The sequence below is a fragment of the Amphiprion ocellaris genome, chromosome 19 (genome assembly GCF_022539595.1).
Source record: "Amphiprion ocellaris isolate individual 3 ecotype Okinawa chromosome 19, ASM2253959v1, whole genome shotgun sequence".
In the NCBI taxonomy this organism is placed as follows: Eukaryota; Metazoa; Chordata; class Actinopteri; family Pomacentridae; genus Amphiprion; species Amphiprion ocellaris.
The window spans coordinates 24089180-24104914 of NC_072784.1; the positions used below are offsets into that span (position 1 = coordinate 24089180).

Genomic DNA, 15735 nt, shown 5'->3' on the forward strand with positions numbered 1-15735 from the left:
ACAAGATGACCTGCTATCAGATCATTAACAGAGATAGATGACAGAGATCTAATATTTAACAATCCACATTTAATTGACCTGTTTGCCAATCCGAACTGTGATGTAGTGTTTTCTGGTCTCTTGAGATCAAGTTTTTCCCAGTAAGATTGTGTCATTTAATAACATACATGAATTTTGATACAGTTTAATGCAAGATGTAAAACCATGTCATGACAAAAAAAATTAAATGCACTAATTGCTAAATGTGCCATAGCAATTGCAACAAATAATAATGTCTCTCATTATAATATTTACACAGTTGACACAAATTGTATCATGTGTTACTTTTGTATGAGTTGCTTTTGGGAGTAAAGAAACTTATATCCACATGTAACACACTACATAATGTCGTGTGCCAACGCCAAGTAGCCAACAAACGTAGCTCGGTCAAAGCCAAAGATGGTGGAAGTTCTTCGGTTGTACAGAAGGATTTCTCCCTCCCCAGTATTAGACCAATCAGAGCCAGGCTGCACTCGGCCAACGGAACGGAGCGTACGCGTGCATGAGTGCGTCGCACGGTCACGCCGTACTGCTGTCACGAGCCTTATTCGAGCCGTGGAGTGGGAGCTGGAGAATAGGAACGGAGATCAACTATATACCTTAATACGAACTAAATTCAGTGCGTGAAAAAAAGGGCAAGATTATAACTTCATATTACTGGTTGGCGGTTGAGACTCTCGACTGAGTTATTTCGGTCAACTGGTGATGTACTTCAGTATTTGAATGATATTGCTAGCCACCTATCTAGCTAGCTGTTAAGCTAGCTTTACGGTGCGTGACTCGAAGTAACGTAACATTGCATTCTCGGACGATATTCTTAACAACCCATCGCACTACATTCATCTTAGTATCATCCAAGTAGTGGGTGGTTTTAACTTTAGACAGTTGTTACTGTATGTGTTACGCGTCGCCCTTATCCTTAGGAGATAAAGATTGAATGAAATAACTAGCTTGCCATAGCCAGCGGAAACAAGTCAGCTAACAGGGATAACGTTAACTTATCCTCCTGCTGCTGCTTGATCCACCGCCATCCAGCGATTCTAGCAAATGCTATCTGAGCTAGCAACCCAGAAGCACACAGAGAGCTTGGTAGGTAACCTTCAGTCATACAGATAAAGCGAACGACTTAATCGGCAAAGCAGCTAGCTAATACGGAACATTAAGGTGGACATCTTCCACTCCAGTCCAGTGTGAAAGGCTGACCAACGTCAGTTTATTTTTACGGGTAAGGCCGGAGTGAGAACAGAAACCTGCAGAAATGCCGGCTGTGTCGAAAGGAGATGGAATGCGCGGATTAGCGGTTTTCATTTCGGACATCAGAAATTGTAAGTGACTTTATTTTTTCTGCTTGTTGGTGTGTTTCATTTAAAGCCAACGACACCCGTTGACTTTGCTCATGTTGTTGCTGGTTGTACTCATACATGCTGTTGTGAAATGACGCGGTGGCACCGACGCAAATAGCAGTAATCGTTTGTAGAGGTCTTTTTTTTTTAACTTCTTACGCTTTGTACCAAGGATAATGCAACAAATAGAACTCAGATTTTGCCTGTAACAGGATCGATTTAATAGCACTAGCTGTGACAGAATGATTATATTAATGTTCGAAAGTGAGGCGTTTTTTGTTGGCTTTCGCTTTGGTTAAACAATCAGAATCATGGACATCTGTAAGACATTGGAAATCCAGACGTATAAACTAATCTGGAAGGTCATTTTCTAGTTGAAAATAGGTGTTGATCTAAGTATTTTAAGGTGGCAGTATGGCCGTCCTTTTGCCTGACAGTATACACAGTAGTAACTTTGAAAGGAAGACAGCACTCTTTAAGAAAATAAAGGTTGCAGTACCTCTACCTTTACCTGACCCGTCTTCAGACTAGCCCCGTAAACCCCAAAAAAGGTTGAGGCAGTGGCAAATATTTAATAAAAGAGACATCGTGAAATAAATATTTACAGGTAAAGGCAGTACAGTTTAAAAAAAAAAAAAAAAAGCTTAGAAAAAACATTAAAAAATTTAAAAAATGATTTTTTAAAAAGGAAAATGTGGTATTAGAATTTCTGAATGTAATTCTTTAATACCTTTTTTAAAAAGTGGTTATTTTTTAAATTTCTATTATTTATTCCCATGACACTGTTATGATACTTTTCAAGGCAGTGTTCCAGTTATGCCTTGTATCAACAATAACTTTTCAAAACAGCGGCATCAAGCTTTTGCTTTTCTGGTGATTTGCCAGTGTAATGCATCATATGTTTACAGCTGCTGTTAGGTTTGCAAAGGGTAATAGAAGACAGGCAGTTATAGCCACCTTTTGATGAAATCTTTGATGCTTCTGGTTTCATTGTAATTTAAGCAGGTGGAACTTTTCCCCAAATGCAAATTAGAAATTTTGATCTGTGCCACATCAAATGTGTTCATTTAATATGTTTGTGTTTAAATGGGCACATTTCTGAACAGCCAGCAAATAAAATCTGTCCATCAACTACTGTCGTGCGAATGTTTAAGTTGAATAGTGAATATTTTCACAAAAATTTGCACGATTGTCTAGATATTCCATCCAAATTATATCGATATTGGTTTTACCTGCATTGACAGGGCCTGTAAATTGTTGCCCTTGTGGAAGAAATATTAACCCAATGAACTGTGAAAGGATATGCATAATTCTTAATTGGGAGAATCTAACTTCCGAAATTCACTAAATTTAATCGGCTGTTTTTTTCCCTAGAGAAAACTCTCCACTCTGTATGTCTGTGTCCATGAAATTCTTATTAGGAATGTGCAGTTTTTATTGTGGTACACCTTCATAGAAGCTGCTATTTAAATAAAGGCATGGAACATAAGTATGACAAACATTGGAAGAATGGGTACCAAAAATTAGAAATTGCTTTTTTGTTTTATTTTGTTTTGAGTTTGTGTTTACTCTTAATCTGAGGAAAACAGACACAAAGGCCTGTCTGTAATTCAAGGAAAAGAAATGCCACTCGTTTATTTCATGTTTTCTTTTTTATTACCATTATTGTAAATTACTTAGTAAGTGAATAAAAAGGATTACAGGAAACTATATTGAGACAATGTTGATACCTAAAATAACAAAATGGGACTGTCTGTACATGACTACTTCAGTTAAATGCAGTCCTTGACAAGTCAGTAATTTCAGTAAGGATATAAGAAGAGAAATGTTTTAGCCTTACATTATACCGTCCTATCACACACCTTGAATAAGCTTAGCTAGTCAACATATCAAGTTTGTACATAAAATCTCCCATGGACAAGGGATGTTTTGTACATTATCACATCCCATAAACAGCTGTTGGAGCCCATTCTTTGATCAGCGTATTTATCTATAAACAATTTCTACGGGATCTACTTATCATAATGCCTTCTATGGCTTTTGTACAACAATGCACCCAGTCATTCTGTTTAATACTGCATGGGAATTAGCTTAGCATAAACTTAGCTAAGATTGCTGACTCGATTGTGTTGTTTAAAGGTTATGGAAACATAGTTTCTTCTAAGCCTTGTTGCTGTTGTCTAAAGAAACATGTCCAATTCTATTTGAAATACAATGAAATTGAAATGTTTTCATAAGGTGTGATTAGTCGTTAAGAAAACAAGTTATATACTTGGTTTGAGTGAGACTGACAGTTAAGACAAGAGTGGATGATGAGTTGTCATCACTTATAGCTGGGTCATTCTATGTCAACTCAGTGAGATTAGGGGAGGTCAGTTGCTCAACCACTTTAGAATCATTCAAAATTTTGTAAGGAATGATCTTTGACATCTGAAAATGACATCTGCCATTTTCTTTAGCTGAAATTCCAACATTTTCATAATTTCTCACCCAATAGAAATTTTCAATAAAGCATTTGGGAGTTGGAATTTTGAACGAGATGCCACTTTCAGATGTCCATGTCTCTTGAAGTATATGTCCTAGAGTCTTCATATTTTCAGGGGGTGTTTTGTTTCTGGTGAATGAAGAGAATGCAGCAAATACTGGCAAACAAGACTCAGGTTTGTGTTTAAGACCTGTCAGTTTCAGGATATGTTAAAAACTGCATATATTTTAAAAAATTGAAAAAAACTAGATCTCTAATATTATTTCATGAATGTTGTTGTGAAAATACTCCGAATGACATTACCAATGCTTAGAAAGCTTTCACATGCCATTAGAAATGGGCTTTATGGCCAATCACGGTTGACACGGATCCCTGTGTCTGGCCATTTGGTCAGATGGACATCTTGAATCATGGGTAGGTTGATGAACTCTGGGATAGTAATAGTAAGAGATCATAATGCCTTCATGCTTACATCATTCTGCTACTGACCCTGCATTTGCATCCATTGGAGTTGGAGTATGAACAAGATGGCTCATTAGGTTCTGCTTGAGCACCTCAAGACAAGTCGTACTTTGTCATTGCTGCACTACTTCAGCGATGGTGCAGCTGCCCAGTACAAGAATTACAAAAATTTCTGCAACCTCCTTCATCATGAGAGCGATTTCAAGTTGAACACAGCATCGAACTTCTTTGCATTGAGCCATGGAAAAAGTATGTGGGATTGGCGGCACCGCGAAATGCCTGGCAGCAAGGACCCATTTCATATCAGGTATTAATCCCACTGCAACTATTCAGTTGATGTCAAAAAACTACTTTTAAACTATTAAACTTATTTTTCTTAAAATAATAATTTTAATAGTAGTGTATTCTGCACTTTTATTTTAAAAGTACTGCTATATCAACAAAAATACAATCATACAATCACATTTGGTTTGGAAATACTTTAAACAAATAAAGTGCTTTTTAAAAGCAGTATTCCCTTAACACAGTAGCAGTTAAAATTTTTCTTGTAAATCTCAACCTAAGGGCATTAACAATTTATCTGGTTTGTTATAGAAAAACAAGTTACCCTCAGAGTCTAGACCCACGATCATAACATTATAACAGAAACCTTTCCAGCAACAGCAAGTTAACATTTATAAATTTGTATTCCTATTTTTTCTGAACAGGTACCAGCAGAGACAGTCTATGTTCAGTAGCAGCTGGCCCATTAGAGGGAAGAGGGTTGAGCACCAAACAAGTACACAGCTGGGACTGACTGTGCAGAAGACTTTTTAGTCTGCGAAGTCCATGTTTGTATTTCTTTTTTTGGCCTTTTTAGGCAGTGGAGAGGACAGGGAACGTGGGGAGAAGAGCAACTGGGCCGTGGGACGGACTTGAACCCATGACCGCTGCATTGGGCACTATAGTCCTGGTTTATATCGTCACACCTATAAAAACCTTTCATTGATGCAGGTTGAGGCTCATACGTGCCATCATTTGTTGCGATGCTAAGAACGTTCCTCAGACCGACATCTTCCACAATAAATCGGAATAAAACTAATTAGAATGCAGTCTATAGCTAACTACTTTGCTGCGGCATTTCCTAGCTTGTCTTGTTTTAGTTTATCTCTAATTCTCCCACACGCTGCATCCAACAGTCTGCCAAAGTCTCCCTCCCCTGTTAGTTTGGGTGAAACATGATGACGCCCTTCCCAAGTACTGATCAACATCCAGTCCTCCTGTGATCCATGGTTTGTCTGTCTGTGTGTTCAGAGGCAATGAGCAATGGACTTTCACAAAAATAATGCAGTGACCCTTTGAGATGAATGGTTGTTTATTGAACCTTCATACAGGCTACTGTGGGCCGTAGCCAACGCCAAAGTAACTACAAACCCCCCGTAACTTTGCTCCAGAATTAGCCGCTGTTCCCACACACCGACATGGAGCAACACATGCACACACTACTGCTGAGCATTGCCAAGTATTGAACTACAGAGAACAACTCACCACAGTTTTTTTTTATTATTATCCCTTATTAATCCCACGAGGGGAAATTCTGATTTTCACAGTGTCAGCCGTGGTACGGCACCTCTGGAGCACGAAGGATTAAGGGCCTTGCTCAACGGCGGCCAACAGTGGCCGCATCAGGGTTTGAACCTCTGACCTTCAGATCAGTAGTCCAGAACTTAACCGTTGTGCCATCACTACCCCACGTTGGCAGTACACACTGGATTCTGCAATGACTAATGTCATTCATGAGTCATATGAAAAATTCTTGCGCAGTAACGAATGAACTTACTCCCTTTTATCATTCTGGGCTTATTGCATACATGAGTGAATAAATGCCTTTGAATGATTTTCAAATCTTTCTCAATTATGAAGGCCTCAAGTTGTTTCGTCTTTAATCAATGAGTTGAGTTATTTGGTTAAATAGATCCAATATTTTAGCATGAAGGCAACATGAATGGATACTGAAACTTTGACCGGCCCACTCTGAACTACGGGAGCCCAGCGGCAGGCGCTGGTGGCGGATGTTGATGAGAAAATCGATTTTCATAAAAACAAATCGACATTAAGTACAAACTCGAATTAATCGATAAAATCGATTTATCGCCCAGCTCTAGTAATGGAATGAGTTCACCTTGATGACAAGTAAAACCCAGAGGTGTTAGGAGGGCAGTCAGGGTGAAGCCACCAAACTGTGGTTAGGTTTAAGTTGAATGGTGCAGTCTGGAGCCCCGCTCTGACAACACAAAATTTTCTATGATGGAATTATTGAAACACACGCATCTTTGTCACGAAAACACAATCATGCATTTTGCTTTGGGTTTGTTTGTTTTCATAGATTTATAACACATCTTCTGGAAATGTGACTAAATCTGGTAGGTCCAAAAAAATCCATACAGCAACTTCAATTAGTAGTTGTGCTCTGGGGCTGTTTTGCTGCCAGTGGAGCAGCGCTTCTTAGAGTAATACATTTCTGTGTTCTTTATTTAAACAACCTGTTGATTGAAGTAGATGGCACATGATCGCTTAAATTTTTTTGCTGAAGAAGAGTCAGATGATGAGTTTAACACCTTTTTTCCCATTTGAAGAAGAAGGCCTGATTAAACAGAAAGTTAACGTTTGTGATACCTTTATCACTTTTATTTTATTTAACCAGATAAATCCCATTGAGATTACATGATCTCTTTTTCAAAGGAACTACGTGGGGCTTTAGTTTTTGTTGAGCCCAAAGAAATGTCAGCTATATCAAACTTGCTTCATAGTATAGCCCCCTGGTGCTTTGCACAAAGTAAATGGAATAATGAAAAAGGAGGATTACTTCCACATTCTCCAGGAAAAACTAAAATCATCAGCCAGAAAGTTGGGTCCCACCCACTTTGGGTGTTCCTACAAGATGATGATCCCAAGCACACATCAAAAATGGTATAGAAATGCCTAAATCAGACTATTTTAGATGGACTTTCCCAATATCAAGCAAACAGCAGATTATTTTGTGTCTGTTAAGTATTGTTCTCTATAGGCTTGATACCTAGTGTTTGGGATAATTCTCTTGTTGGAACACTTAATTTAAAGTTTTCTTGAGGAGTGTGGAGGTAATCTTCCTTTTTCATTATTACATTTACTTTGTGTAAAGTACCAGTTCTACTTGCAGCAGAACGGCCCCACAGCGTAATACTACGACCATGCTTGACAGTAGGAGTGGTGTTGTAAGGGTTACAAGCCTCACCTTCTCTCCTCTAAGCATATTTCTAGTCATTGTGGCCGAATAGCCAATTTTTTTCTCCAGAAGACTTTTTCTGTGTCCATGTGATCAGCAGTAAACCTCAATTCAGCCTTAAGGTTTCTCCTTTGGAGGAAGGGCTTCCTTCTTGCATGGCAGCCTCTCAGCCCACGGCCAAGTAAGACACACTTGACTGTGGACATTGGCGCTTCCAGCAGCTTTAATTCATTGCAGACCTGTTTTTGGTGATTCTTGGTTGACTCTTGACCAGTTATTTCTCAGAAGCAGGTAAATAACCCTAACCCTTGTGCTTTCTTCCTGACTGTGGCTGTGGCAAAAGTGCCATGCACATATTATTTACAATTACCTGCGCAGATTATTGTGAGTTCTGTGGCGTCTTTGAAATGGCTCCAAGTGACTTTCCTGACATGTTCAAGTCCACGGTTTGCTATTTCAGATCCATGCTGACCTACTTATACTTTCCCATTGTCGCGTTTGTCGATGAGTCTGATGAGTGTAACAAATGGGCAACACTAACATAGCGCTTTTCAATCTTAGTGGTACTCACAGTGCTTTACAATGTGTTCGCCATTCACACACTCCTGCCATCAGGAGCAACTTTGGGTTCAGTGTCTGGGACACATGTAGAGGGGTGGGGGATTGAACCACCAACCTTGCCATGGGGCTGGACCCGAATATTGAGTCGTGTCGTCTCATCGGACCCGATCCTAACTGATCCTAATATTCGCGTCCCCCGTTCATTTTAAGCATTATGGTGGTGTTACGTTTAATTTGCGTGCTTGTTTCTGTAAAGAGAAGTTGATACATTTATTTTTTGAGTCCAGAAACAAATGTTAAATGATCAGCACTTGCATAGTGCTTTTTTTTAGGTACTAGGTTCTACAAAGCGCTCTACAATGTGTAGAGAGCGCACACACACACACGCATACACAGACACACATGCATGTGCCATACAAGGGCTGAAGGAAACTTGGAGACAATGGTGACCCACTCTGCCACCTTAGCAATGGCTGTCTGTTATAAAACTGATATCATTCCAGGGATTAGATTAATTTTTTAATTTTTTGGGAGCTAATATGCCCCCAAGTAATACAAATTAAGAAACAACACATTCCAGTTCATTGATAGATTCCCTGTCAAGTGTGGATTTCCACCTATAAACAGCATTCATAATGCTTTGTATTTAGGGTTTGGTTTGACTGCACTTTATCAAATCTGAAGTAACTTTTGCTGGTTGTGGTATGAATGGTTATTAGGTACTGTTTTGACCTGTTGGTTTTTTGGGTCATTTTCAAAGGTTAAAAATGAGAAGCTTTGCTACTTTTTTTAAAATAAAATTTAAATAAATTGGAAGATCTTCACCTCATTATGTAAAGTTCCTTCAGATGACGTGTTGTGAGTTGGTGCTATATAAACCAAACTGCATACAAATTTTACAATTGTGTACATATTTTTTTTTTGCAAATAATAGTGAGGAGACAGAAAATCTTTTATTGCAGAAGTGTTGCAGAGCTTAGTGAATTTGTCAGTCTGTGTGTTTATTTTTCATACTGCCTCACAGTAATTAATTTTGCAGCTATGTGGAATTTGAGGGCGGCTGCACAGTGGTGTAGTGGTTAGCACTTTCGCCTTGCAGCAAGAAGGTCCCTGGTTCGCGTCCCGGCTTTCCCGGGATCTTTCTGCATGGAGTTTGCATGTTCTCCCTGTGCATGCGTGGGTTTTCTCCGGGTACTCTGGCTTCCTCCCACAGTCCAAAAATATGCTGAGGTTAATTGATTATTCTAAATTGCCCGTAGGTGTGAATGTGAGAGTGATTGTTTGTCTCTGTATGTGGCCCTGCGACAGACTGGCGATCTGTCCAGGGTGTCCCCTGCCTTCGCCCGAGTCAGCTGGGATAGGCTCCAGCCCCCCCCGCGACCCTAATGAGGATTAAGCGGTGTATAGATAATGGATGGATGGATGGAATTTGAGGGATTTGGAGACATGGTGGAGCTGCATTACAAATGATTTGACAAATATCACAGATATTGTTTACCTTAAGATAATTAGTCTCATTCTTTGCTCTTGGTCTTCAGAGATCATGTTGTTTTTGGTTCTTGAACTCAAACATGGGCTATATGACTTTTTATTGTATAAATACAGATCAATTATGTCCATATTTAAAGTGTTGACATTGTATTTCTTCCTTCCCCTGTCAGGTAAGAGCAAGGAGGCTGAGATCAAACGGATCAATAAAGAGTTGGCCAACATTCGCTCCAAGTTTAAAGGAGACAAGGCTCTAGATGGCTACAGCAAGAAGAAGTATGTCTGCAAGCTGCTCTTTATCTTCCTGCTTGGCCATGACATCGACTTTGGACATATGGAAGCAGTCAACTTGTTGAGCTCTAACAAGTACACAGAGAAACAGATTGTAAGTCTTTTGCTGTTTTTATTGTGTGTGTGTTTATAGGTCTACTTGATGAAATTTTATATTTCTTGTACAGAGCTGCAAATGTAGCCCTAATATTCAGCTTTTACTCGTGACTTTGTTATTTTAATTAGTGATGTCTTTGTAGTCCTTTTAAGGTGTAATACACCTTACCTACAATTAGAGCTGCTTGAGTATCGCAAAATCATTATCAAGAGGATTTTAGTCAATTTTGAAATCACAAAAATGTGACAAAAAACACATAAACCCATCACATAAACCAGGCCTTCTGCAAATCTTTTTGCAATAGATTATCCATAAACATGCAAAGTGAGATGGGAAAGTGGCAACCATCACAAGTGTCCCTTTAGCATATGGCTCTTATCACCAGCTTCAACCGCCTATCTGAGGCCGAGTAAAGGTCCATAGTGCTACGATATTGCCACATCTAGGGTTGATTTATCACACAAAACAAGAGCACCACTGTGAAGTAGAATGCAGCACAATAACCATTCTATCTCAATTGTCTTGATTTCTTTATCATTAGAATCCAAAGTCACATTTGAAAATAAAACGTGATCCTCTTAAGCCCCACCTTCATTTGCAGTAGAACATCAAACTCACAGTGAGCTCCAGTAACCATTACATGTCAGTTGCTTTAAGTGTAACGCTTACATTAAAACCTTTGCTCATTATGTCATGTCACAGACTTTGCACACGGTCAAAGATATAAATAGTATGCGACCTGGTTATTGTTCAATTATTAGTTCCTAGCACACAATACAGCATCTCTTCTATCTGATGAGCAGAATATTCCATCACAGTGGAATATTCACTAGATGTGCACTAGATGATGTAGTTGTCAAAAGATTTGCGCTTGAGTTTTGTCTGTTTTCTACATAGGATATGAAACTGTGTTCGGTTGGTCCTTGTTTGTTGTCATTCTAATTGGCTATATTGGATTGTTGCCAGTCCAATATTACCAATTTTACCATAAGTGCAAGTTTGAATACAATACATTTTGGCAGTTTTGCCAAATCAAAACCTATACTTGAGACTTCCAGGAATGAGCCAGCCCAATATGGCAGCATAGACGATTAGCTCCCGATCAACACTCAATAAAATTCCCCAAATTCAAAGCTAAAACGCAAATAATGGATTCGAATTAGAGATGCAAAGGGGAGGGAGAACAAGAAGGACAAAAACTACTAAAAACCTGGCAGAACAACTCGAACTGACGGAGAAACACAGAGGAGACATGTCTGAAACAGACGCGGGTGAGCCGGAACATGCGGAAACTGAAGCTACAGATATGATACGGGCAGGTCTGAAAGACATTGTCAGGGAAATTCAAGACTTTAAAAGTGAGCTAAAAACGGAGTTAACTACATTCAAAGAAGAAATAAAAAAAGAAATGAAAGAAGAACTCGAGGACTTTATGAAAAATGTTAACCAAAAGCTCACGGCAACGGCAAACGAGCTAGCAAAACAAACAACTAGACTGGATGGAGCCGAACAGAGAGTGGCCGACGTGGAAAGCTGGAACATGGAGGTAAAAGACGCCCTACTTCAGGCACTGAAACAACAGAGGATACTACAGGACAGATTGACAGACCAAGAAGGGAGAAACCGGCGGAACAATATCCGCATCTTCGGCCTAAAAGAAGGGGTAGAGGGCAACTCTGCCCCACAATTTATCGAACAACTTCTGAAAACGGAGTTATCCTTACCAGCAGAAACAGACCTGCAAATACAGCGGGCCCATCGGGCTTTAATACAAAGACCGGACTCTGACAAACCCCCGAGATCATTGGTTGTGAACTTTTTACAGTACACAACAAAGGAGAAGATTTTTAAGGAAGCCTGGAAAAAGAAAATCGAATATCAAAATCATCCACTGTTTTTTGACCACGATTACGCCACAGAGATAATTCAGAAAAGGAAAGAATATGTCGGCATTAAAAGGGCACTTAAAGAGAAGGGAATCCGCTTCCAGACACCCCTGGCAAAAATTCGAATCCACTGGGAAAGCGGTCCGCGGACCTACGGCAGTGCACAGGAGGCAGCAGAGGAACTGAACAGGCGAGGACTACAGGTAGAGATACCGGGGAGAGGTGCAGCGCGGGCCGGGATGGAAGAGCGGCTCCAGAGAGCGTTGCCATGGCAGCGGGGCCGACACTCTGAGGACACCGCGGAATGGGCCAAACTAAGACTACAGGAATTTCAAAGGAGATAAAGGAGATGCTAGGTATGTGAGTGCATTAAGATGAAAAGACAAGATTATAAAAATGAACAATCTAGTTTAAGACTAATTGCACTCCTCAAAATTGCTCATATTTGATGGTCCTATTTGTGATGGACGATCGGCAGCTACATACGTAAGTTCTCTTAAGATGTTGATGTGTAAGAGTCATTGTCCAGACCTTACTACAGAGGGGCCCTATTTTACGAGACAGTCCCCTCAACCCACAACTGTGCTGTGGGAGGTGAACACCTGCTTTTGGAAGTCCAACAGTTCTTCAGGTGAAGTTATTTTGCTCAAGTTCCTAGAGCGGTTATTGGTTGTTATGTGTACAGTATGGTTTCAGGAGAAGTATGGCAGATCTGCTTGTAAACTGAGGGGATACAGTCAATGCTTTGGAATATATATATATATATATATATATATATTTATATATATATATATATATATATATATATATATATATATATATATATATATATATATATATATATATATATATATTTTTTTTTTTTTTTTTTTTATAATTTTATTAGCATTTTAATACAATTGATGTGTACACACAGTATGATATAGCTGGATTGTTTGCCTGTTAACTATGGTCTGTCAAACTCATACCAATGGTGGTAACTGGTAACATCCCCAAAATGTATTGTGTTCCTCAAGTATTAATTGGGATGAGATACCATAATTTGCACAGTTGTACAAATAGTGACACACACTTATATTGATCTACAGGTGGTGGTTTAAAACTTCATTAGCAATTTGGTTTTGAAAATGTTTTATGAGGCAGGAAATGCATTGATTTTATTATTTTTTTCAGACCAACGATTCACGCTATGTGTTCTAGTACATAACACTGAATGTAAAGGAACCTCTTGTTTAAAAGAAAATTCAGTAGCACCAATAAAGCATTTATCTGTAGGATTTAATGACATCTAGCAATGAGTTTGTGGATCATAACCAACTGCTATATCTCTCTCTTTACTATAGTTGCTGACTGATATGTGTTTCAATGGCTACAGTTAATTATTTAGAGAGCAGGGCGATCAGTGGCTGATATATGTTGTTTTTCATCTGACAAAATACAACAAATGGGACAGAATTATTGAACTCAAATGAATATTCAAACTTAATATGTTTGCATTATTTCTCTGCTCAAGTTGATGTATAACATCACAAACCCACCTTCCAAGCTGATTTACCGCCTCTCTTAAACTCTTTCAGCATCAACTGACCATTATCACCATCATGAAGGGGGATTTATTGCATTACAGTGACATTAATTGCAATTTCCCTGAGGGTACCAATTTGTATCTTAGCTAGGTGTGCCTAATAAAATGATAAATGAGTGGATGCCTACAGTAATAATTCTGTGGCTACAATAAAAAATCAGCAAAGATAACAAGTCTGACAATGTGATTCTGCGAGTAAGGCCAATATTATGTACCATTAACAGCTAGGTTGCAGTTAAATTACTTATCAACTGTTCTTCACTAGCAAAGAGTTGTGCTGCCAGGTGTAACACTCACAAGAAACAAAATCCCAATGTGATGTTCTATTTTGTTCAATATTGACTGCTAGTGACAGTCCACAAAATGAATGTCTCCTGTGTAAAGGGGTTCACAGAGCCATATTTAGCTTGTCCCTAAAAATTACGCTTGCTTACTGTTGCATAACTGTCTAATCAATGGTTTACAACTCAAGCTCGCTGGGAGTAGGAGTGGTGGTGGGGGACGCCCTGCAAATTTTTTTAGTTCCTTGTTGTCAAAACTACAGATGGATGACAAAGTCAAAAAACAACACACAGCATCCCAATAAGGTAATGGGCCAGCATGTGCAGCAGAACAGACAGACAGACCGATCGATTGATTTCCAGGATTTCGAGAGCGTTTTTCGAGATTGTTGCGGCTGAAAATGCCTGAATTCGCGCCAGCTTTTCTAAAAAATTGTGATGCAAGTTGCGATCTTTTAGGAAATTTTTTTTAAGATGAAAATGCGGGAGACAGTGACAATTGCTAAAAAGTTGCATTTTTTTCAGCTTTTAGAACATGTTTGAACATTGTAATTGACAAAATTTATTCCGAAATTAATTCTTTAATGCTCCAACCCATTAACACAAAAGCTGGCATACCATGGTGGGAAATTAGCAGCAGCCAGATACTGGTTAAACATGAAGTGGTTGGTAGATTTAAGGCACAAAATGATCATTTACTAGTGAATGAATCACATTTGGACATGTCTGTGAGTGGCTTAAAAAGTTAATTTCACATCCTGGCACACACGTGTTCACACACGCTCACGGCTTGTCACATCAGTGAACAAGAAAAGCACTCAGAGAGCAGTACTCGGCCAACACTGTTAATTACTTGCCCTTGCACTGAACACAGGCGTGTGTTATGCATGTGTACGTACCGAATCACGTGACCTAAATATGTAGCGGGCGGTGGGAATTGATGGGACTTAGAAACACCCCCACAATTTAATCAGTTGTTCCTTGTATCATTTCCGATACGTCCACAGTGGTGGATTTATAGTAGGATCGCAGTGATGTGATCGTCAGCAGGCCACTGAGGTAGCGTTCACTTGTTGCCATGATTACCGTGCCGCTATCTCAATGGGAAATCCTTAAATCCGTGGATCCAGACTTTAAACTGCATCACTGTCAAAATGTAATCACTTGGTGCTTGTGTCATTTCTGACCTTCCCTGAAGATTTCCTCCAAATCCGTTGGTCTGTTTTTGAGTAATGTTGCTAACAGAGGAATGATTCACGTACACCGATCGTAACACAACTCCACCGTGTTCCTTGGTGGAGTAATGACTCTAACTTCCCTTCATTGTTTCAGTGCTCACAACAGATCTGGCTGCAACATTTTCCATCACGGTGATTTGCCTGGCCCTGTGGTCCACTCGTTTCAGCCACTTTCCTAATATGTTTTGTGGTAGAAAAGTGTTTATCAATTGATGATTTTTTTTTTTTTTTTTGTATTCCACCACAGTATTGCACAGGTGTAAAACAGTTTACCTCTGCTTTGGTGAAGAACATCAGGGAATTGTTTTGTACAGTCCTCAGCAGTACTTTTTGTTGGTAAATGAGAGACATTAGAATGGGACATATCTGCATCTTCAAACCAAAAGCAAGGAAATGAATTTGGTGACGTACATGCATTACGTTTGCGCTGCAGACTGCTATGATTGTTGGAACTCATGGGAGGCTGGCCAAAATTGTGGAAAAGTTGCGGTGATTGGACAAAGTTGCAAGGTCGCGCAGAATTCGCGTGAATTGGGGCGATGACAACACCACGAATTACTAGATAGATAGATAGATAGATAGATAGATACTGTATAAATCCCAAGGGAAATTCAAGTTTTAGTGTACCTTGGCATTGACTCTATAAGTCTCTGGAACTCTACTTGGAGGGTGGAACACTAATCCTGCAAATGATATTCCCTTATTTCTTGCACATTTGTCCAAAATATCACATAG

General features: G+C 39.3%; 1 protein-coding gene across 4 annotated transcripts in view; it reads left to right on the top strand.

Moving 5' to 3' along the window:
* Positions 1-565: 565 nt before the first annotated feature.
* Positions 566-15735, top strand: part of ap2a1 (adaptor related protein complex 2 subunit alpha 1) — a 48391-nt gene continuing 33221 nt past the window's right edge. For 2 of the 4 annotated variants that reach the window (XM_023286685.3, XM_055004933.1), the window contains exons 1-2: positions 566-1364; positions 9796-10007. In XM_023286685.3, the coding sequence (XP_023142453.1) occupies positions 1298-1364; positions 9796-10007 (279 nt within the window). In that variant the 5' untranslated portion in view covers positions 566-1297. The remainder of the gene's footprint in view (positions 1365-9795; positions 10008-15735) is intronic. The other 2 variants (XM_055004935.1, XM_055004934.1) reach the window with 1 other exon arrangement.